This window comes from Microcebus murinus, chromosome 5 (genome assembly GCF_040939455.1).
Source record: "Microcebus murinus isolate Inina chromosome 5, M.murinus_Inina_mat1.0, whole genome shotgun sequence".
NCBI lineage: Eukaryota > Metazoa > Chordata > Mammalia > Primates > Cheirogaleidae > Microcebus > Microcebus murinus.
Window position 1 is genome coordinate 53,155,235 of NC_134108.1, and position 25,794 is coordinate 53,181,028.

Sequence of the window (25,794 nt, forward strand, 5' to 3'; positions counted from 1 at the left end):
TGATCTTTAATGAATCATGTTAAGCTGTAGACTAGGTTAAAATAGTAACATGCATGAATTAATTTTAAGTCTATATGAACTTGCCAATGAATGAAATATTTTTAAACCTTTAATTGTTAGATTGTCCTCCTTGTAGTGCATTTATTATTTTATTTTATACTGGAGACCTACCCTCAGTTAAGGGTAATAAAGTTATATAATCTTTATTAAGCAAATGATTGCTTTTGGTGAGAGAACTGTAACATGATTCTTATGTGTGAATCTATATCTGGTGAATAGATTTGTAACTCCTCTCAGATATATTTTATATGTCAGTGTGGAAGGATCCATTAACACTTGCATAATAAATATACAGCTATATTTATATTTCTATTTCCCAGCAGCCCCCCTCTCACTATGACATGATTTTTGTTTAGATTTTTAGAATACTAGTTTTTTTTGCATTTGTGTCTTTTATTGAAATCTAGAAAGAAAGAAAATAATGAATAATAAAAAATAAGAATATGCTCACACTGAGTATATGCCCTTCATTGTGAGTCTCATCTGAGACTAGAAGACTATCGTACTATTAAAGATCTTGAAACTTTTGTTTCTAAGCTTATATTTTTATTTAGCTAATTGCTTGGTTGAGTACAGGCTAACTTTTTAAAACGATTGTGATTGATCATATCAGGATCTTACAAATATATTAACAATTCTCAACTTTCATTTTTAGATATAAATATTTCTCACAATAAATTGACCCTCTTCACCTTCTAATGTTACCAATAAGAGTCAGATGTGTATAGTAATTGTATATCAAATTATTGATGTTTAAATACTTAATACTTATTTAATAAGCAACCTGATTCATATAAAATGTTTAAAAAAATTTTAGAAATGTAAATTTAGAAATGTAATGTTAAATTGATCACTTAGCTTAAAATTGTTGAAGTATTCAATTTATAGAATATTAATTTAAAATATTATACTCTATTTCTTAGAAATATTTTTTTTAACTTATACATTTTGTCGTGAACTTTCTGTTACGTTAGAGTCAGCCTTTTACATACTTATCTTTATAGAGTTGTAATTGTCATTTTTAGAGTTCAACTTTATTATTTTAAGCATATTGAAACTTAAATGACTTGTTAAGAGAGGGTCTATGTAAGCTGATCTCCACATGGGGGAGTCATTTGTTTCTAAGTTTTATTAAAAAAGGCTTTAGTACATGTAGTGAAACCAAACAGATTAAAACAACTTTTGTTTAAAAAGCAGTATATTAAATAAATATAAGTAATGTAGGCAGAATATAAATTAGTTCTACATTTGAAATATAATGCTCTTTTAAACTTAATTTTGTATCTGTCAGTGATTTGTTCTAAAACCTAGGAGAAAAACCCCATGATTTCAGTTTTAAAAATGGCTCAATTTCCAAGACCTAAAAATTTAACATTTAAAGTTTTTTCATCTTTTTAAAAAAGTTCTGCTTTCACTATTTATTCTTGACCCAAAGCTGAAATTATAGAATCATAAAATTCTTATGTTAGATGTGGCCTTTTTTGCTCATATCCTCAGTTCTAGCTTTTAGCATTGAATGGTAAGCTACATGGGTTTTAAATGTTAGCATTACATTTACAATACTAATCATAAAGTTCATCCAGCCTGTGAGAAGAAAAAATGGGAGTGGGATGGGGCAAGATACCAGGGAATGAAGGAGATGGCATGGAATTTGAATGATAGAGATGTATTAAGTGGTGAGATAGGAATAAAGAAGGGAAGAAGGAATTGTTCCAGGCTCACAGTAAGGCACAGAGGTGACACAGCATGGCATGTATGGGAAACCACAAGTAGAGCAGAGTTGTGGAGATTAGCTTAGATTGCAAAGTAAGCAAGTGGAAAAAGATGAAATAGGGGAGGTAGACAGGAGCCAAATCCTGAAAAACTTTGCATCTATAATTAGGAATTGAAAATTATCTGAATGTTGTGGGGTTGATTGCATATGTTAAAGAGGGGAGTGACTTGATCAAATTTCTGTTTTTTAAAAAACCAAAGAAACAAACTCAGTTTGGAGAATGAAGAATGGGTTGAAATGGGGCAATACTAGAGTCAGGGCAACTGATAAGCTATGGCATTGGTCTCGGGGAGCACACATGAAGAATTATGTAAGGCAGTGTAGTGAGGATGAAAAAAGTGGGGTAGCTTTTAAGCTTTTAAGGATGTAGAATTTATAGAGCTTGGTAAATAATTGTTTAGGAAGACAAGAAAGAGGAAGGACTCAGGATGACTCCCTGAGTGCTTTGGGCTACCTAATGACTTGTATTGTTGCCACCCTTCTCTTTGTTGACCTCATTACCATTAGTTCTGTTTTCTAGTGATAATAATAACTACTGCCTATTGAGTACTTTGTGTATGCTTCATGTATTTGAACCATGTTCTTTGTGCATTTCTCATTTACTATAACAGCATTTTGAGATAGTTATTTCTCTTTATTCAGTGTGGAAACAGCCTTATTATTAAAACATCTGACATTTATTAGGTTCTTACAATGTAAGACTGTTTTCCCCACTTCATTTTGATATGGGTAAATGTTTATTGGTAGTTTCAGTTGATTATTTCACATAATAAAATACATTTTTATGAGCATACAGGCACAAAACACAGGTTTATAGCTATATATTATTGACTTAAAGTGGATTCCTTATATGCATTTTCAGAAAATTCTGCAGGTTGAGCATCCCTAATCAAAAAATCCAAAATGCTCCAAAGTCTGGAACTTTTGGAGCACTGACATGATGCCACAAGTGGCAAATTCTACACCTGACTGTATGTGATGGGTTGCAGTCAAAACACAGGCTTACAATACACTGTTTATTCAGCATCCTCAAGGGAAAAAAATACCCTCTCAGTCCCCTTCATCTACAGTTTGTCAAGGGGCCAAGACCTACATGGATTACTCACTGTCCTTTTTTCCAAATTTTTAAAAATTTATATGTATGTGTGTGTGTATATATATATATATATTGTTGTTGTTTGTTTGTTTGTTTGTTTATCCATTTTATTTATTTACTTTGAGATTGGGTCTTGTTCTGTTGCCCAGGCTGGAATGCAGTGGTATGATCATAGCCTTGCAGCCTTGGACTCCTGGGCACAAGCAGTCCTCCTGAGTAGCTAGGAGTATAGCTCGCACCACTACACCTGGCTAATTTTTAAAATTTTTGTAGAAACTGAGTCTTACTATGTTGCCCAGGGTGGTCTTGAACTCCTGACCTTAAGGAATCTTCCCATCTTGGCCTCTCAAAGTCAGACTGTACCCAACCTCACTGTGTTTTTTAGCTTATTCTCTGCACTGCAATATAAAGATAATTGATGGGAATGTCAAAAAGGCCTATGGATACCGCTATGGATAGCAGGTATAAGAAAAAGAGGAAGCATTTGTATTTATAGTACGGAAATCAAACTGTTGGAGAAACTGGACAGTGGTATGTAAGTGTGAAATGTCTTATAGAATTTTATGGTGTTTAATGACTACCCTATATGACCTAAAGAAACAGAAGGATAAATTGTTCAAGTTTTCTGTAGAAAGTGATGAATAGAAGTTAATGAAAAATAGGAAAACACTTTATAAAACTGAAAGTGAAGCTTTCGATCATGTATTGAAAGGGGGGATTTGTCAGCATAGCAATGAACCACATGTCACTTAATGGTAGGCTGATCATGAAACATGCAAAGATCTATCACAATGGACTGAATGTTGAAGGAAACTAAATATTCAACAGGCTGGTGGCAGAAATTTAAGAAATGACATGGCATTAAGTTTTTAAAGATTTCTGGTGATAAAACATCTGCTGCTCACAAAGCAGGGGAGAAATTGATTGATGAATTTGCCAAGGTTATCACTAATGAAACTCTGGTGCCAGAACAAATTTATAATGCTAATGAAACATCACTGTTTTGTCATTGCCCTAGAAAGACACTGACTGCAGCTGATGAGATAGCCACTACAGGAAGTAAGGATGCCGAGGACAGAATAACTGTGCTGGGATATGCTAATGCAGCAGGCAGACATAATGTAAACTTGCTCTGATAGGCAAAAGCTTTCATCCTCGTTCTTCTCAAGGAGTAAATTTCTTACCAGTCCATTATACTAACAAAAACATATGTGTCACCAGGGATATCTTTTCTGACTGGTTTCACAAACATTTGTAGCAGTGGCTCATGCTCACTGCAGAGAAGGTGGGCTGGATGACAACTTTTAGATTTTGTTATTCCTTGACAACTATTCTGCTCATTGTCCCACTGAAATTCTCATCAGAAATTATGTTTATGCCATGTACTTTCCCCCAAATGTGACTTCATTAATTCAGCCATGTGACCAGGATATCCTCAGATCAATGAATAGTAAATGGAAAAGCACTTTTTACACAGCATCCTAGCAGCAGTGAACAGAGTTTTGGGGTGAAAGGTTTTCAAAAGGAGTTTAATATCCTTTATATGAAGGATGCTATTTATGTTGTTGCCAGTGCTTGGAACACTGCACTGTAGCCTGCGTAGCAGAGGAAGACCCTGTCTCAAAAAAAATTCTACTGGTATAGAATAAATTATTGAAAAATGGTACATCATAAAAACATCTCTCTCCTTTTTCTGTCTACTTGTTTCTGTAAAAGAAACATGATAGTCTTTTGAATTCTCAGTGGAGGAATTTTCAGTAAAAACTCTTAACATACCAGAGAGTACTAATCAAATACATTAACCCATGAAGGAAGCTTTTATTACCAAAGGGTTTATAGTCAAACAGTGAATCTGAGTTATGCCAATAATAATGGCATTTAAATTGTTAATTTATATATAAAAAAATCCAAACAGTTTTACAAATGTGGCTAATCATATCAGTCTACCTGGAGGGGGAGAAAAGAGTATCTTATTTTCATTATTTTCACTAACTATTGAAAATTGTTTAACTATTATTCAAATAAATATGGTTTATTAAGATCTCTTTTAAGAAACAGTGAAAAAAGATTTTCAAGAATGAAAATAGCTTCCAAAAATGTGCCAATTTTCAGACTCTCCAAAGACATAATTTAGGTTCAGAGCCTGAAAAGAAGTTAAAATATTGATGAAGATCTTTAAAGAATGATGCTATTCATTCCACATATTTAGAAGATTAGGAGATTCTTAAAACATTTCTGTAACTAGAGATGTAATTCAGCTCATACACAACGTCTGAAAGTTGAATCTCCTTAGTCTTAGTGTTTTTATCTTTTCCCTTTGCAGTTACTTTTCACTTACCTATTTTATGTCAGTTGTCATGCTCATTGGTTGAGCTAGAAAAGGTTGTTAAGGCTGTTTTTTTTTTTTTTTTAAACTCTTATCTATACTGAGGCTTTCTAGCATTTTGTATATTCCTTAATATGGTTAATTCCCTAATTTAATTTGATAGCATCTGATTTTTTATGCCCTCAAAGAATTGACAACTCTGGTGGGAACCGATATGCTTTCCTAGGATATGGCATTTATTGGAAATAAAAGATTTCCTACTGGCAGCTACATCAGTTCTTTTTATTTTTAAAATTTTTATTTTCATTGTAAATTGACAAATTATAACTGTATATATTTATTGACAACCTAACATCAGATCTCAAGGAACTAGAAAATCCAGCACAAACCAAACCCAAAGTTAATGGAAGAAAAGAAATAGCAAAGATCAGAGTAGAACTAAAATGAAATACGAGACCTCCCAAAATAGGATCAATGAAACAAAATGTTGGTTCTTTGAAAAGGTAAACGAAATTGATAAACTACTAGCTAGACTAACCAAGAAAAGAAAAGATCCAAATAAAATCAGAAATGAAAAAGGAAACATTACAACTGATAACCACAGAAATACAAAAGATCATCAGAGACTACTGTGAACATCTCTGTGCTAACAAACTAGAAAACTTAAAGGAAATGGATAAATTCCTGGAAATATATAACCTCCCAAAATTGAACTAGAAAGAAATAGAAAACTGAACAGATCAGTAATGAGTAGCAAATTGAGTCAGTGCTAAAAACATCTCCAAAAAAAGAAAACCCCAGAAACAGACAGATTTACAGCCAAATTCTACCAAATGTGCAGAGAAGTACTGGCACCAATCCTACTGAAACTGTTCCAAAAGTTTGAGAAGGAAAGAATCTTCCCTAACTCATTCTCCAGGGCCAATATCACCCTAATGTCAAAACGGACAAAAAGGACACAAGAAGAAAAGGAAACTAGAGTCCAATATCCCTGAAGGACATAGATGCAAAAAAATTCTCGACAAAATACTAGCAAACTGAATGCAACAGCGCATCAAAAAGATAATACACCATGATCAAGTGTGCTTTATACCAGGGATGCAAGGATGGTTCAACATACACAAATCAGTAAATGTGATACCTCACATAAATAGAATTAAAGACAAAAACCATATCAGCTCAATAGATGCAGAAAAAGCATTTGGGTAAAATTCAGCATCCCTTCATGGTAAAAACCCTCAACAAACTAGGTATAGAAAGAACAAACCTCAAAATATAAAGGTCAGGTGGAAGGATTGCTTGAGGCCAGGAGTTTGAGACCAGCCTGCGCAAGAGCAAGACTCTGTCTCTACAAAAAATAGAAAATTAGCTGGGTGTGGTGGCATGCGCCTGTAGTCCCATCTACTCAGGAGGCTGAGGCAGAAGAATCACTTGAGCCCAGGAGTTTGAGGTTGCAGTGAGTTGTGATGAAGCCACTGCACTCTAGCCTGGGTAACAGAGCAAGACCCTGCCTTAGGAAAACAAAACAAAACAATAAAGGTCATATGTTAATATAACAAACTCATAGCCAACATCATACTGAATGGAAAAAGGTTGAAAACATTCCCTCTAAGAACTGGAATAAGACAAGGATGTCCAGTTTCACCACTTCTATTCAAGATAGTGCTGGAAGTCCTAGCCAGAGCAATCAGGCAAAAGAAAGAAATAAAAGGCATCCAAATTGGAAAAGAGGAAGTCAATTTATACATATTTGCTGATGATATGGTCTTATATCTAGAAAACCCTGAAGACTTCACCAAAAAAATCTTAGATTTGATAAATTCAGTAAAGTTTCAGGATACAAAATGAGCATATAAAAATCAGTAGCATTTCTAATCATCAGTAATGATTCACCTGAAACCAAATCAAGAAGGCAATCCCATTTACAATAACTACAGAAAAAAATATGTATTTTTCACAAAGGAAATAAAAGATCTCTACAAGGAAAACTATAAACACTGATGAAAGAAATTGTAGATGACACAAACAAATGGAAAAACTTCCTATGCTCATGGATCAGAAGAATAGATACTGTTGAAATGACCATACTACCCAAAGCAGTCTGTAGATTAAATGCAATTTCTATCAAAAATACCAACTTCAGTTTTCACAGTATTAAAAAAGAAATCCTCAAATTCATATGCAACCAGAGAACAGCCTGAATAGCCAAAGCAATCTTGAGCAAAAAGAACAAAGCTGGAAACAACACATTATCTGACTTCAGACGAGATTGGGTGTGTTCAGGGTGGTATGGCTGTAGACTACCTGACTTCAAATTATACTACAAGGCTATGGCAACCAAAACAGCATTGTACTGATACAAAAATAGACACATAAGTCAATAGAACAGAATAGAGAACACAGAAATAAAGAAAGCCACATATTTACAGCCAACTGATCGTTGATAAAGTTGACAAGAATGTAAACTGAGGAAAATACAACATTTTCAATAAATGGTGCTGAGAAAATTGGATTTCCAGATGTAGAAGAATGAAGCTAGACCCCTATCTCTCACCATATACAAAAGTCAACTTAAATGTAAGACCTGAAAGTGTAAAAATACTAGAAGGAAACAGAAAACTTTTCTGGGCTTTGTTCTAGGCAAAGAATTCATGATTAAGACCTCAAAAGCACAGGCAACAAAAACAGAATTAGACAAATGGGACTTAATTAAACTAAAAAGCTTCTGCACAGCAAAAGAAATAACAGTGAACAGACAATGTGCGGAATGGGAGAAAATATTTGCAAAGTATGCATCCAGCAAGAGACTAATATCCAGAATTTATGAGGAACTCAACAACAAAAAACCCCACATAATCCCATTAAAAAGTAGACAAAGGACATGAATTTTTCAAATGAACACATACAAATGGCCAACAGGCATATGAAAAAATGTTCAACATCACTAATCAGAGAAATGCAAATTTAAACCACAAAGTATCATCCCAGTTAGAAGGCTGTTATTAAAAAGACAAACATTAACAGGTGTTGGTGAGGATGTGGAGAAAATGGAACTCTTACACTGTTGGTGGGAGTGTAAATTATACCACCTCTATGGAAAACAGTTTGGAGATTTCTCAGAGAACTAAAAATAGAACTACCATTCGATCCAGCAATCCCAGTACTAGGGATCTACCCAAAGGAAAGGAAATCATGATGTCAAAAAAATAACTACACCTGTATGTTTAGTGCTATGCTATTCACAATAGTAAAGATCTAGAATCAACCTAAGTGTCCATCAGAGGATAATTAGATAAAGAAAATGATATATATATGTATACACACAGAGACAAAATGGAACACTTTTCAGCCATAAGAAATAATTGTATTGTCAAGAAAATGTTAATTTGTGTTACTGTGTTTGAAGGTGTACTGTTTATGGAGTCAGGAAAACATATTTTAGAAGCAGTTTGGTTTAGATTTTTCTTTTGAACATAGCTATCTTTCATCTCTCTGGAAAATTCTTAAATTATTGAACAGCTCAGAGGGGTTTGTGATGACTAGGATTTTACTATTTTAAAAATAATTTATTTCGACAGTCATCTACATTTAAGTTAATTATTATGAAAACTGAGATTTCAATGAGCTGATTTTCACAAACTGATGTCCAGTAACTGGACTGGGTTACTGACATAAATGTGGAACATAATTACTATTAAAGAAATAGAAGAAAAAGTGAAGATAGAGTACTATATTTGAAAATTTATAAAAATAGAATGTAGGAGGAAATAATAGAAATTAATTGATAAAAGATTATATACTATTCTGATAGATATGGAATACAATTAAAATAGGTAAAGTTCACTTGAGCAATTCAGAAATATTTTATTTTCATGCTTCATAATTTGTTAAGGTCTTGCATAGTGGTTATTGAATAGCACTTTAAGATTATAAAGCCAAAACCTCTTGGGAAATAGTCATTCTTGTTTAGGGAAGATAAGGTCTCATATAGCACCTTAAACATACAGGTGTATAATTAATGATAAATGGGACAGAAAAATTTTAGTACATGTAGTAAACAGTTTTAATGAGAATAGACATAAAGTAAAAAATAGTCATATACTAATGCTGCAGTCACTGCTGTCATCACTTGGAAGTGTTTATAAAACATGTTATTTCTTGGCTTGGACTCTGGAAATTTAGTATGTTTCTGTTTGATTTCTTGGTATACAGTTCTGTCTCCCTCTTTGGGAACTACCTGTATGTAACTTTTAGTAACTGATTAATTCCTATATAGTGGAGAAAAACCTTTCCACCATTGGTTGGTGGGACGTGGGATTTGGGGGTGGGAATAGATTGAATAGCAGATATGGTAGCTTTCCCTGTGCCGAATTGCACAAGGAGCTGCATGGGGTTTGGGGAGAGATGTGAGGAATTCACTATGACACTTCTGTAGCTCTGAATGGTATGGAGAATTCATAGCCAACAGGTATGCTTTCTGCCTTAGTTCCTGTTTTTTTGTTTTTGTTTTTGTCTTTTTTTTTTTTTTTTTTAACTGAGCATCAAATTAGTGCCAAAAAAAAGATTAAAGGAAGAGAGCTAAAACAGGCTTTCTCTCCTCTATGTTTAGAATATTCATTCCCAGTAGGTGGGAACTATATACCTATACAGCATATTGCTCTTAACTCATAAAGTTTCATGAGAAGTAATTTAAAAATATGTATATGATAACATCTGATAAAGTGTCTCTCTCACTATATATATATATAAATATATACTCTGTGTGTGTATAGTAATTCATTCTGATCTAAGCCAAAACACATTTTTTAAATTACCAGTTAAATTTTAAGTGACAATATTTTCTGTGATGATGATGTATTTTAAAATAAAATTGTGAAATAATTTTATTAATTCAAAATTGAATTGGTTATGCCAAAATGAGCCATTTGATCAAGTTCTAATTATGTATTAAGTGAATTTGATGAATGTAACGCATTCATTCATCACATATTTGTTGAACACTTAGAAAGTGGCAGCCATTTTTTAAGGAGCTGGAGATATGTACTGGTGAACAAAACAAAGTTCCTGCCTGCAGAGAGATTACATTCCAGTGAGAGTTCAGTGAAAGAGACTTGGAAGTATAAAGGCACTGAGGCCTGAACAAGCTTGTGTTTGGGGAATAGCCAGAAGGCCAATGAAACTAGAATTGAGTGAGTGAGCTAAGGGAAGAATGAAAGGAAATGAGATCAGAGAGCAAGGCAGAGGTCAGATCTTTAGTGCCAGATTTGGATTTTACCTGATCTGAATTTTATACTTACTTATTTATTTATTATAAAAAAATCACTCCAGCTGTGGGATGGAGAAGAAGTAGTACAGGTGCAAAAATGGAAACAGGAACACCAGACGTTGTGGGAATGTAGGTGAGAGATGATGATGGCTTGGGCAAGGGTGCTAGAAGTGGAGATAGTAGAACAAGGTCAGATTGAGAATATTTTTTAAAGGTAGATCTGTTAATACCAGCTGATGTAGGGTTTGATAGCAGCCATGAGTAATGATGCTAAGATTTTGGTCTAAACGGCTTAGTGAATGATGGTTTGTATACTGGTTTGCTGAGATTTATGAATATTGGTGCCAAATTTATTCTAAATCTTTACCTCTTAAATGAGAAATGATTATATCAACATTATCTTAAGTATGTGAAATTTAAAAAGCAAATCACAAAAATTTGTTTTTCTTATAGGCGGAGTATGTCCAGCTTGTTACTGAACTTCGAATGACAAGAGCCATTCAGCCTCAGATCAATGCTTTTTTACAAGGCTTTCATATGTTCATTCCACCTTCCCTCATACAGCTTTTTGATGAATATGAATTGGTAAGGGAAAACATCAGTTTTTTAGTTGATGTAATTCAGAAATAATTTTGGAATACTATAATGAATGGAATAATGTATAATGAGACATTATGGTTTAATGTTCATTTTTAGAGATTTGCTTGTGGTTGTAGTTCTCTTAAGCTCAATAACCAGATTAGCAGTTCCTTAATGTGAAATAGGGTGAGATGGTAATAAACAAAAATGGAATATATTTCTATATATTCTACATGGGAGATGTTGAAGGCTAGTCTTTCCATAAGCAGTATTCCACATTATTTCTGAATTTTTTTATTTTTTTTATTTTTTTTTATTTTTTTTTTGAGACAGAGTCTCGCTTTGTTGTCCAGGCTAGAGTGAGTGCCGTGGCGTCAGCCTAGCTCACAGCAACCTCAAACTCCTGGGCTCAAGCGATCCTCCAGCCTCAGCCTCCCGAGTAGCTGGGACTACAGGCATGCGCCACCATGCCCGGCTAATTTTTTTATATATATATCAGTTGGCCAATTAATTTCTTTCTATTTATAGTAGAGACGGGGTCTCGCTCAGGCTGGTTTTGAACTCCTGACCTTGAGCAATCCGCCCGCCTCGGCCTCCCAAGAGCTAGGATTACAGGCGTGAGCCACAGCGCCCGGCCTCTGAATTTTTTTTGACCACATGAAGTAAAGAGTACTGATACTAGCTCCTTGTACTTTCAGAGAATTTGAGAGTTTTTCTTGTTGTATATGTTATCTTCTCCAGCATCTTACTTTGCCATATGTATAATTTTATAATTCTATATTTCAAACCTATCTATAGTCCACTGTTTTGCTATCTTCTAGTCCCTAATGAATGTTTTGTTTCTTTTGTAATCGAACAGGATTTCTAATTTTATATGGTTTATGTCTGTATTTTTCTCCATTTTCTTTTTCTCTTTTATTTTTGATAATAAATTATTTTCGAACTCTTTGAGTTGTTTATATCCTTAATAAAACACAATATTTTAAATAAAGTATAAATGTTTTCTCATTACATTTAAAAAATATTATTTGGAATAGTAAATTCCAGATTAGTAGAAAAGTATTCTTTGGTATTTATATGTCTCATAAAATTAGTTTTACACTGTGCCTTTTATTTTAATATATCAATAAGGATATCAATATATGCCTTTAATGTTACATATCTATCAGTATTTTTAATGTTTCACTCATAGTATATCTTAGTATAGTAGGAAACAAAATTTGCTAAATTAATTTTGAAGTTCATTTTGACTTAGTTTCATTAAACATAAATTTTGAGATTTTTTTGTTGTGTTTTTATCTGTAAGAGTAATGGCTTCAGTTAGCACAGATTCATCTAGTTTTTATGCAACAATAGAAGTTATTTTTAACCTTTAAAAATGAAGGACTCTTATTAGCTATAATTAGACATGACTGAAGCTTACTTTTTCTGTACTATACTTGGATTAAATTAGCCTTTTGAAGTTCAAAACAGAGAATTACATTATTTTCTGGACCTATGTGTATGTAAAAAACACATAACAACACCAAAAATAACTGATGAAAACTCTGCCTTATGATTTACTGATAGTAAGTTTATGAAACTTTTTATTGAATCATAATATACACTCAGAAAAGTACACACATCATAAATGTATAGCTTGATGAGTTTTAACAAACTGAACACACCTATGAAACCTGCACCCAGCCTAAGAAACAGAGAAATCCTAGCACCTCATATGTCATACTCACGTCTCCTTTTGATCTCTATCCTTCCTCAAGGGTAACCATTCTCCTGACTTCTAAACTTTAGATTAGGTTTGCCTATTTTAGAACTATGTAAATAGAACATGTCTGGCTTTTTTATTAATAGCCCAACTTTTTGTTTGTGAGACTCATTATTGCATGCAGTTGTAATTGATTCATTTTAATTGCTGTATAGTATTTCATTGTATCAGTTTCCTTTTGTTTTTTCTACTCTTGATGAACATTTAGTGGGTACTTTTCAGTTTTGAGCTGTTTTAAGTACTACTGCTACAGATACTGTAGTGTTTATCTTTAGGAGAACATATGTATGCTTTCTGTGGGTTATATACCTTGGAATGAGATTGTTGGGATGTAGGATGTGCATGTATTAAATTTTAGTAGATACTAGCAAATAGTTTTCTAAAATGGTGTGTCAATTTACACTCCCACCAGCATGTGTTAGAGTTCCGAATGTTCCCTGTTCTCATCAGCATTGATATTTCCTGTCTTCTTCTTTTTTACCATTCTGGTGGATAAGTAGTTGTCTTTCCTTGTGATTTTAATTTGTGTTTCCCTGATGACTAATGAAGGTGCACAGCTGTTATGTTTATAGCTATTCTGTGTACTCCTGTTTGTGAAGTGTCTTACTAATTTGTCCACTTCTCTATTGTCTTTTCTATGTTTTTGTTACTGATTTGTAGGATTCTTTATTCTTTATATAAGTATTTTGTCAGATACATGTATTGTGAGTATCTTCTACTCTGGTGTCTTTCAGTAAATAAAAGTTTTTAGTTTTAACACAGTTTAGTTTATCAGTTGGTTTTTTTTAAATGGATGGAGATTTTTGTGTCCTGCTTAAGGAACTATTTCTTATTCCAAGATCATGAAGATAATTTCCTGTGTTTTCTTCTAAAAGCTTTATTCCTTTATCTTTCAAATTCACTTTTGCTACTGGTAAGTTTTTAATTGTAGTGCTTATATTAGAAGTTAGGTCAAGATTCCTAGCTTGTCTTGTACTCTAGCTTTACTAGATTGAGCTGATTTATATGGTGGGATTATTTTGGAAAGAGCATTATTATAGGTGTGGCCCTGATTTATACGGTGATAATACTTATTATTAAGCATTTAGTATTTGCCAGGCAATTTATATGTATTAACTTTTAAAATTCTTCACAACAAACCTCTGAGGTAAGTACTATTATCTTTATTTTATAGATGCCAAAGAAGGTATGGAACTTGCTCAGGGTCGTAGACTATGTGTTAGAGCCAGTCTATGAACCCATGGTCTCTGACCTCAGAGCTCAATCTCTTCATCCATATTGCCAAACTTTTCTTGATGGCACGAGTAATAAGTGAGACATGGTTTTAGGACCTTTCCTATGAGAGAGACAAAGTCACTCTCATAGGAAAGGGCAATACTATACTGATACAGGAAACTTTAGAAAAAATTATTGGAAATAGCTAGATGTGCATCTGAGTTAAAGGATTCAGGTTAAATTCTAGAGTTTTAATGAGGAGGTGATATCTAGTATCTCCAGTGTTCTAAACTGGAAATATATTCATCCATTATAGATAGAAGGCGGTCCTAAGTCATGAGGTGATTATGGACTGTTCTTTCATACTGTGCTGCTCATGAGTTTAGCCATGATGGTACCAGAATATAAAAACATTGAGTTATGTGAATGCTGGGTAAGCTGATGGCTATAAATACTTGCATGATTCCATTTCTGACCTTTAGTATTGGTTGTATACATTACACCCAATTCCAACAGATGGATTCAGTTATTTTGTTATATTTTTAAAAACAAGTAAATTAATGATTGAGACTTAAAATATTTTTGTTATATATACTTTTTATTGTGAAGTTACCATTTCATCTGTTTGTTTTCAGTTAATTTAGTAACATTTTTTGCCCAGTTAAGTGGCATAATAAAGATCTTTCTTCCTCTTCTGAAAAAGCATTTCTTGAGAGAATATAGTTTTAGTCATTTTTAGTTGTACTTATTAACAATAAGTACAATAATATTAATATTATTAAAAGCTTGTCTTCAGTCTAGAAGGGAAAAGGATTAAACTCATGAATTATAAGAAAAGGGTAAAATTCATCCCTACTCCCTTTTGACAGATCTGTATCAGGGTCCTGCCAGGGAAAAGAATTTCCCCATATGGTTCAAATAAAGAAATTTTAACAAAAGGACTATTAAAGAGGCAGTGTGAACAGTGTTAAGAATAAACAAGGTCTGGTGAGACATCCAGATACTGGCAACACTGGAAAGCCTTTATCATCCTAGGACGGAAGAAACGGGTAGAGGAATTTTTGTTTAGAGCCCTGTGAGAGCCTGAACTGCTAATGAGGGGCCACCTCGTGGCCATAGTTGAGGAATGATGGCTACTGCAAAAGTGAGGTGCTGAAGGCAGGGAAGGAGCGGAGAATACCCTCACCTCCAGATTACTTATAGCCTGTGTTTCCTAGGGGCCAAACCCAACCCAAATGCAGCAGGCAAGGGAGTCAGCAGGCAGGAGAGCCAGTCTGCAATGCAAAGGAAGGTAGAAAATGTATTTGGGGGTAGTAAATGGAGACTACTTAGACCATCTTCATCCAGTGAGAGTATTTTATAGTACTGTGGCAAGGAGGACTAAAACAAGCCCTATACCAGCAGTTTTAAACTTTTTGGTCTTAGGTTCACTTGCAACAAAAGCGGTTTTGTTTATGTGAGTTACATCAATGGATATATACTGTACTTGAAATTAAAACAGAAATGTAAAATATTTTATTCATATAAACATAACATTTAAAAAATGAAAACTTAATTTCCCAGAACAAAACAAAAATAGTGGCATTGTTCTGCATTTTTGCAAATTGTTTTACTATCTGGCTTAATAGAAGACAAATGGGTTCTCATAACTGCCTCTGCATATAATCTGTTGTGGTGTGTTGTTTGATTGAAGTATGCGAAGAAAATCCAACCTCACACAGATAAGTTGGCAAAGGGAGAACCTTGAAGACCCACTGAATAGATCTCAGAAATCCCCAAGAGTTTTCAGACATTGCCTTATATAAGTCTTGTTCAGGGCACAGGGTCAGGTATATGTTATGAGTAGTTCTGTAGGAGACATGATTTTGAATCATGTGTGTCTACATCCTTGTAATAACCATGATGTTTTAGCTTGTCAGTATAAGTAAGGGTAGGTCAATCATTGTCTCACCCAACTGTGTAAGCATATCCAAATGTGAAATGTGAACTAATTCAGAGTTGTGGACAAGTTCTTTTTGTGTTCTCTTGTTCCCTTGGAAAGCATAATGGTAAATACTTTGCCATTCTTAATTTTATTTTTAGTTATATGATTGAGATTTTGTGTGTTTGATAATCTTCCTGGAACAAAGAAACCTATCAAGAGTCATTAGGAAACTTGCATTTTTTTCTGACTTTGGGGAAAGTTGACTTTAAAGGATCCAAATTATTCCAGAATAGAATTTCTAAAAGGCCTAAATCCTTTTTTTTAAATAGTAACATTTTATATTACCTCCTTTTTCTTATTGATAAAGATTTCTTGATTATCTTTACCTCGTTTAATCCTGTAGTTATTCAGGTCTTTGTTGTCACTTTCATGTTGAGAATACTGTCTCCTTATAGAATTTAACAAATGTGCAAAAAAATCATAAAATAAAAATAAACATAAAGTAAACCAAAGATAATGTTCATAAAATTGTTGTACATATAAACTGTTGTTGCATATGTTTATATTTAAACATGTAAACTGTGATATTTTCTTATGTTTTAATTAAATTGTATCAATGTGGAAATGTCTCCACATCTCACAATATTTGAGATTATCAGTGTCAAGGATTCTTTCCCAAGTAGTGCTTGTTATTGATGACATGCAGGAACTGTCACAAAAACATAGCAGTTTTACATGGGATTAGTTTCCAATTAAGGCAAATTTACCATTTAAATGTAATAACTTTTTTTCCCAAAGAAGATTATTGAAACATTTTCCTTCTTTCCCAAAGGAGCTACTGCTTTCTGGCATGCCAGAAATTGATGTGAGTGATTGGATAAAAAATACAGAATACACAAGTGGCTATGAAAGAGAAGATCCAGTTATTCAGGTAAAATTTCTCTAGAGCTTAGAATGAAGTTAAGTTTTGCCATTTAATTTTGTAAGCTTTTCAGCACTGTTGGATGAAGACCTACATTAATTAACAAAGCAAAATATTTCCCTAAATTATTCTTGTGGGAATATTGCATATGAAAGCTCTGTATGAAATCATTTTTGATAAATGAATTTCATAGAATAAAATATGCTTTATGAATATTGCATATTTCTATGATATTAAGTCTGCAGTTGCACTAAAACATGAGCTAAGTTTTTTGTTCTTGTTGTTAGTGGTTCTGGGAAGTTGTGGAAGATATTACTCAAGAGGAGAGAGTTCTTCTCTTGCAGTTTGTTACTGGCAGGTAAGAAGTATTTTTATGATAATATGGAAAGAATTTAAAGCATTCCTTTTTTACTAGCTTAGAGATAACCAAAATGTTGGTATCTTACTTCCCTTTCCACTGTTTTAGGTATTAAACAAAGATTCATTTAGGTATTTAAAAAACATTTGTAGTAATGCTCCATAAATGTTTATTTAATGTATTAAAAAAAAATAGTTCCAATCAGGGCTATACTTGTATTGTACTTTATAATTTGGTAGTAATCTTTTCATTCTGCAGGTAGGTCAGTGATAGTAGCCAAATTTTTAATATTTGTTTGTTGCTGGTTTGGTTTAATAGTGAGGCTATTCAGTTTGCCCTGGATAACACATACACACACTATATATTACTACCCATACACAGCATTTTTTCTGTAATTCTTATCACACTTTAAAGTGTCAAGATTCATGGCCTAAGAAATAATTTTTGATACCACACTTTTTTGAAAAGTCTACTTTTGGAGCCAATTAAACATAATAGATATTAGAAAACTCAAAGATTTAACTCTCTTTTAACTTATATTTCTGAAAGATGTAAAAAAAAAGTCTGATTTTCATTTTTGGTAACTTAGGATTTCATGTGTTTCTACTTATGAAAATGTCGTTCAGTTTTTTTCTTTATGAATGTACAGGTATCATCTAGGAAAGTTTGAAAACACAGAAAATTAGAATAAGGAAAACCACAGCCCCTCAGCAATTACCTCTATAAACAATCTGTTGTATTTATTTCGCTAGTTTTTCTGCATATTTAAAAACAGAATTGTGAATGTGTATCTGTATAAAATGCACATATATATAATTTTTAAAGACTTTAATTTTAAAAGTAGTGCATAACCATTGTTTGGTTAAAAGTAGTATATAATAATTTGAAAACTGGAGAAAATAAAGGAAAATGAAAATCTCATTAAGTAATCCTACTATTCAGAGATAACCACAATTAGCATTTTGGTTTTCTTGTTTTAGTTTTTTAATTATGTAATTAGGAAAATAGTTGGAGTCACACTATAAATCTAATTTTGAAGAATAAAACTTGACTGTTAACTGATTATAGGCTAAAGATATGAAAGAAAACCTTGTTGTTAGTTTTTTCTTGTTTGTTATTTTGCCTCTGAGTGCCAAGAAATACTCAAGAGATTTGAGTAATCTAATAAAAAGAATTAAACAATAATTATATTTTCTATGTAGGAAGGTTAGACGTTTCAAATAAGGGGGAAAAAAGTCACCCCGGCTCTTAATTCTTAAAAATAATCACTGATAACATTTTGGTTATTCTAGAACTTTTCTCACATATATAACTTTTTACTTTTTAAAACCATTGTTATTATTTTATAACTTTTTGAATTTAGCACTATGTTATTAAAAGTTTTTCCATTTATAGATCTATGTAATTAAAATTCTTTTTTTATTTTCCATTCATAGACTACCTTTAATTGGTCCTTTATTACTGAGTTTTCCCATTTGTTAATAATGCTGTATATAAATAAGGGATTCTTGTACTTATATCCTTGTAGGGGCCTAATCTGATTATATAGGATAAATTCTTAGAAGGGAAATCTTTAGGTAGAAGAGTATGTGAATTTTTACAACCTTGATATATATTGTTCATTTACCTTCCAGAAAGGTATCAGTATTGATATCAGCAAGGAATGAGAGGGCTTACTCCTTTTATTTGTATCACACAGGGTATAATGATTTCTATTTTCATATAATTTTTTATAATGTATGTCATTTTTGTGTGTGTAGTATGAATTGCCTGTCTTTATTCTTTGGTATACCATAGTCATTAAAAAAAATTTAGCTTTAAGTGTTCTTTGTATATTAGGGATATTAATTCTGCAAATATTTTTCCCAGTTTATCATTTGCCTTTTAACTTTCTTAAGTTAAATCTACAGATTTCCATGTAACTTTTATTATTTTTCTAAATGGTTTATTCCACAAAACTATTGAACGAATTATTATATTTTCCCTATGATTTGGTTGGTATGAGTCTTTAAGATACAGAAAAGTTACTCAGGTTCTTTAATAATTAAGTCTGTTAACTTGCTGCTCTCATAGAGTAAAAAAACCCACTAGGATTAGTAATATAAAATGTCCCTCCCTTTTAAATAGTATAGTCCTTGTTAGCAATGCTGAAAAGAACTGCACTGTTTATTATTGAACCTGTCATGAAGTGTGCCATATTCACTTGAATGGAGGTGAGGGATGTAGGTAAAGAATAGCCAAGGAAGCTGAGGGTATAGGAATGTAGGAATTCTTTATATATTCTGTATGTCAGTCCCTTATCAGATTTATGCTTTGCAAATACATTCTCTCATTTCATAGGTTGCCTTTTCATTCTGTCACTTGACATATAAAAGTGTTAATTATTATTATTCTCTTTTTTGAGACAGTCTGCTCTGTCACGCAGGCTAGAGTGCAGTGGTGTCTTTATAGCTCACTGTAGCCTTAAACTCCTGGGCTCAAGTGAGCCTACTGTCTCAGCCTCCTGATTAGTTGGAACTGCAGGAGTGCGCCACCATGCCTGGCTAATTTTTTAATTTTTTAATTTTGTTTTTTTTTTTTTTTTTGAGACAGAGTCTCTCTTTGTTGCCCAGGTTAGAGTGAGTGCTGCGGCGTCAGCCTAGCTCACAGCAACCTCAAACTCCTGGGCTCAAGCGATCCTAGTGCCTCAGCCTCCTGAGTAGCTGGGACTACAGGCATGTGCCACCATGCCTGGCTAATTTTTTCTATAAATATATTAGTTGGCCAATTAATTTCTATTTATAGTAGAGATGGGGGCTCAATCTTGCTCAGGCTGGTTTCGAACTCCTGACCTCGAGGAATCTGCCCACCTTGGCCTCCCAGAGTGCTAGGATTACAGGCGTGAGCCACTGCGCCTGGCCTTATTTTTAAATTTTTGATAGAGGTGAGGTGTTCCTGTGTTGCTCAGGCTGGTCTTGAACTCCTTGCCCTCAAGCAATCCTCCTGCCTTGGCCTCCTAAAGTGTTGGGATTATAGGTGTGAACCACTCTATCTGGCCAAAAGTTTTTAATTTTGAGGAAGTCTAACTTATCTATTTTTTCTTTTGTTGTGTATGCTTTTGTTGTTATATCTAAGAAATCGTCATTGCCAAATTCAATGTCATGAAACTTTCCCCTATATTTTAAGAGTTTTATAATTTTAGCTCTTACAATTAGGTCTTTCATCCATTGAGTTAATTTTTGTATGAGGTGTAAAGTAAGGGTTCAACTTCATTTTATAATAGTGGATATTCAGTTTTCCCAATATGCTTTGTTGAAAAGACTGTCTTTTCTGCATTGAGTAACGTTGGCACTCTTGTCAAGAAACATTTGGCCACATATATGTGAGGGGTTATTTTTGGCCTCTCTATTCTATTCCATTGGTCTATGTGTCTGTCTTTATTCTGGTACCACAGTGTTTTTATTACCATAGCTTTGTAATAAATTATGAAATCAGGATGTTTGAGCCTTCACCTTTGTTCTTTTTTTTCAAGATTGTTTTGGCTATGTGAGGTTCAACATTTTTTTATGTGAACTGAATTATGCTTCATACTGTGAATCATATGCTAGAAATCATTTTTAATTTTAGTCTTTGAGTATGCATTTAATACTTACACACTAAATGTTTCTTTGCCTTCATTCTAATTTATATCAAAACGCACTACAGCATTTTCATTTTAAAAGCAACAAATTTTTTTTTCCAGGATCAGTTTGTTTAATCATGATACATACACAGGCTAATTTGAAATATTAATTTTCTTTCAAATGTACAGAACTTGAGAAGTTGTCATTACATTCTCTGCAGTCATGTACCTAAGATTAAATTTTGTAGTGATGTGTTATGCATTAAATGTTAGCCTTCTTGTGGTCTCATTATGTTAGGTGACATTTTAAAAAATATGTTTCATATACTGAATATCTGGAAAGAGTAATGTAAAGAATTTTCTAGTTTTCCCACTATGAAAATCAAAACAGAACAAAAACACCTTTAGATCTAGATATTTTTCACAAATAGGGAACTCATTTGAATTACATGTTAGAGCCTTTATTGCTTGAATTAATTAATCAAACATTCATTTATTTAGCAAATATTTGATGAATATCTGTTAAATGCCAGGCACTTTGCTAACACCAGCAATACAGATGTTTGGGCCCTCAAATTTGTCCCAGTTTCATAGGGAGACACATAAAAGCAAATAATTGTAAATGTAACATGCTAAATGTAATAGTAGAGGTATGTGCTTTGGCCAATTGAAAGCATAGTGTATGTTAGGGAAATGTGGAGGGGTGTCTTCATGGAAGCTTGCTAAATGATCACAATGTAATTTATAATAATGAGTTGGAGTTTTGTAGATTCAAAATGTCATGTTGTCATTGTCCTAGAGTTGAATATATTCTTTACAGTAACTTAGAACTTGAAATATGTATGTCCCAAATATTTTTCTTTCATGATCACAGCATGTTAAAATGTAAACTCTTAGTTCCAGGGTCCCGCATGGTGGGTTTGCTAATATCATGGGTGGAAGTGGATTACAAAACTTTACAATTGCTGCTGTGCCATATACTCCCAATCTTTTACCGACTTCAAGCACATGGTATGTTAAATTGGTTGTCTTTACATGTATTACAAATTGTTTTGATTAATTTGGAATGATCAGAAATCTAATTACTGTATTGCTGCATTGAGAGGAAGACCTCATCTGTGATCTCTACTCAGAATTTGGGAATCACTTATCTTTAGTCCTTTGCTTCCCTTTTTTGGTAGGGGAAATGTTTGGGGAAACCCAAATACCTATAATTTAATTGAAATATGATTCAAGTGTCACTAAAGTTACACTGTCATAACTATCACTGAGTTACACTATCATTTTTTTAAACTAAATTGCCCTATTGCTCATTTATTTTAAGCTGAAAGGAACTTATTTTCTTCTGCTACATTTGCATGCTAAAAGAAACTGCAATGCAGCAGTTTTTTTCTTCTTTTTAAATACTACTACAGGGTTTTTCAATTTGAATGCAAATTTGAGAGTATGGTTTTATGTTAATTATGAGTAGTGTTTTCACTGCTAGACAAAACAATCAGAAATTGCATAGATTGCCTGTTTAATGGTGGTGTATTTTTCTTTTAAAGCATCAACATGCTCAAGTTACCTGAATACCCAAGTAAAGAAATACTCAAGGACAGACTTCTTGTGGCACTGCATTGTGGCAGCTATGGTTACACAATGGCATAATGAAGTCTAGAAAACTCATCTGACTACTGATGCACAATTCAGAGTGGCAGAAGTAATTTAGGAAACTGTCAACAGAAAAGCAGCCTAAATGCAACCCATAGGCAGGGCCAATGTTTAAAATTCATAAAGGATCAGGTTTTCTGTTTTTTTCTCTCTCTTTTCTTTTTTATGTTTTCTCTGTGACACAATTAGAAAATATAAAATCACAGTAGACTTTTTAAAAATGCGAATTGAAAGTAGTAGAAACTCTTCTTTTCATATTTAATTTTATCTAACGTTGTGTTAAGGAAAATCTTGGTCTACATTCCACCTCTGTTTATAACTGTCTTGTTAAAAGGGTATTTTCTCTTTATTTTTCTATATAGTAAATTATATAAGTACATCCAGCTGCTGGTATGTCGTTTTATTGCATGTAAAGTGCCATTTATATTTGGAAAACTATTGTATAGGATGGATTAATTTAGATTGTGTATAAAGCCACAAATATGTATTTTCCCACATTGTATTCTATATTGCAATGATTTTTTAGCTTTGTAATATTTTAATATATAATACAGAATTTAGATTGTGACTAACAGCTGATAAAATGACATCTAATGTATATATTAAAGCTTATACTATATTGTGTGAATTATTTGCATCTTTTCAGTGGTTAGTTCCATATGTATGTATTGTGGTCTCAAAGTTTTTCTTATGCCTTATTTTAATTTATAATGAAGGTCAAATTAAAATATATTTTCCATATTTTTTCATTACTTTGTGAGTGCTGAGGATACATCTGAAGAAGTAATCTGATGTGCAGATGACAGTTTAATATGTAATGTTTTACTTCTTAAACTTGCTTTTGTGATTAAAATATCAAGTTCAAGTGATACATGCCTAATACAGGGTTTTTGAAGTTTTGAGTGGTCTGATCAATTTTCTTTTGAAAAGACACACTGGAGTAGTTTCAGGATACCTTTGAATGGGAAGTGGGAACACTCATAGAAATGCTAACGGAATTTGTAATGATTAGGACCTTGTCTCTGGAAATTAAAAATAGAATATTCAATGACATTACTGTTGGTAAAATGACATGTGCACATTTTCTCATCAGCAGCCAGTATATTTGTCAGTGATATTTAATTGAGAGACATATATGTTGAAAGCTTTGTTAAATTATAAAGCTTCTTTAATGCTTTGTTTTTGGTCCTTTCTTGTTACTGTTGGTTTTTTTTCTTAATATTAAGAAAGTATATCTTAACAGATTACATGAAATTTAGGAATTCTTTAAAAATTACTGTTAGCTCTAAAATGAAGATTTAAATGTTTTATATACAATAACTGAAGCTGATTTTTTGAAACTTAATTGTAGAAAAAGTCATTGCCTTTTGAATTTTCAAATAGGTAATTGACTAATTTCATACTACATTGCTTATAATTTTAATGTTTACAGACATCTATTTATGTTTATAATCATACAAAACATTGGTTTTCTCAGCTTGGTTTTTCTGTAAGTATTTGTGTGAAATAGTTGATAGTATTATGTATTTCATGGTATTTTAGCCATGAATTTGAATGTTTTTTAATATAGATCTGGCAATTTCAGAATTTATTCTTTCATAGTCTTTATTTTTATAAGAATGTAGTTAATGTAAGAAGATTTTTACATGGATTAAAAATACTATTTAAACTTGAGGCAGCAAGTCTTTTTAATTTATTCCATTCCCACAATTTCTTCTGTGAGTAGATGAATATGTTGAATGCAAGGTAGTATGGAAAAGTGATTAGAAAGATTTTCTTTCTGTTTGGGTAAAAGAAGATTATATTAGTAGGAAAATGATTCAGCTCTTAAAATGTGGTAGTTTCATATGAGGAAGAAAACAAAAATACAGTGCTCTAAAGGAATAAAAATATGAAACAAGGAAACATATCATAGGAAGCTGATTAATGAAAAGATCTGGGCAAGAGTAGATTTAAGTTATCCAGATAGTTTGAGGCAATAGTGACCACATAGTTAATAAAATCCATTTTGTAGTTAATCCCAAAACAAAATGTAAGGAAATCCCAGCTTTGTGCTGAACACAGCATCCCTACTATTGTGACAGCATGTTTGGGAATTGGGGACAAATGCAAGTTTTAAAGCATAGGTCACAAATTGGAGGCCCAAGAGATGATTCTTACTCATATGTGTGTTTTGTTTGTCATGCTAATTCTAGAATTTTTAATGAATTATCAACATTTAAAAATCTGGAGATTTCATACAGAAGTTCTGGAGTTTTGGCTTCTTTTTGAGAAATAAGACAACCTGACAATATTGAATACATATTCCTGCAAAGCATTATTAGTATGTTGGAATTGAGTAAAAGCTGCTGCTTTGAATAACTGTGCTCTCCATTTTGCCATTTTCTTATCCCAGCTTACTTCAGTAATTTACATTACTTTTTTCCTGGCCTTTGAAAGCATTGGAGTCTCCTTTAAAGAACCTTTGTTGATCAGAAATGTTCCCCTGGAGTATAAATTGGTACAAATTCTTTGGAAGACAATTTGGTGGCACCAGATTTAAAAACATATACACATAGTCTTTGACCCAACAGTTCTACTTAGAATTTATTTTACAGATCCACTTGTTTGTGGACATAAAGATATTTGTACAAGAATGTTCACTGAAGTTTGTGATGGAGAAAAACTGGGAATAATTTCAATGTATTATCAGTAGGGGGCTGACTAATAATGTGTTACAACCATAGAATATTAATTAGTATTTACAAAGAATGAAATGAATCAATACATACTGATATGTAAATGTTTCTAAGGCATGTTAAGTGAAATAAGGTGTATAGAAGAGTGATTAGTGTGAGATACAATGTACATGGGGTAATGTGCAAGAAAAATTTCTGGGAGATGGGCAAGAGACTATTGCTATATTTGGGAAGGAGTTGTATGATGGGATGGACTTTTTTACTGCATAGCCTTTTTTTTTCCTATTTCTCTAAATCATATGCCTGTGTTATTTTCTCTCTCTCTCTTCCCCTGCCATATATATATATATAAACATCTGCTGTCTTTAATCCAGAAAAGAGGTGTCAGTAGTAACAGGTTTGGCTGAATCTGTAAAATGCCATAGCAGTAGTGATAAGCAATATTTTCATCACAAAACTTATAATTTTTCAAGTTAAATTAATGTGTTTAAGTCTCCTAATTAAACTCTTTTGTAAACAGGCAAAAAAAGGAATGCTCTTTGCCCACAAATCTCTATTTCCACATTGCCTGATAATT

The 25,794-nt window shown here is 32.7% G+C and overlaps 1 protein-coding gene across 2 annotated transcripts in view; it reads left to right on the forward strand.

Annotated features, from left to right (window-relative positions):
• HACE1 (HECT domain and ankyrin repeat containing E3 ubiquitin protein ligase 1) overlaps positions 1–24,211 on the forward strand; it is a 90,639-nt gene extending 66,428 nt beyond the window's left edge. For both annotated transcript variants that reach the window (XM_012753184.2, XM_012753185.3), the window contains exons 20-24: positions 10,976–11,107; positions 16,838–16,936; positions 17,215–17,285; positions 21,784–21,897; positions 22,434–24,211. In XM_012753184.2, coding sequence (XP_012608638.1) covers positions 10,976–11,107; positions 16,838–16,936; positions 17,215–17,285; positions 21,784–21,897; positions 22,434–22,536 — 519 coding nt within the window. In that variant the 3' untranslated portion in view covers positions 22,537–24,211. The remainder of the gene's footprint in view (positions 1–10,975; positions 11,108–16,837; positions 16,937–17,214; positions 17,286–21,783; positions 21,898–22,433) is intronic.
• Positions 24,212–25,794: the final 1,583 nt, after the last annotated feature.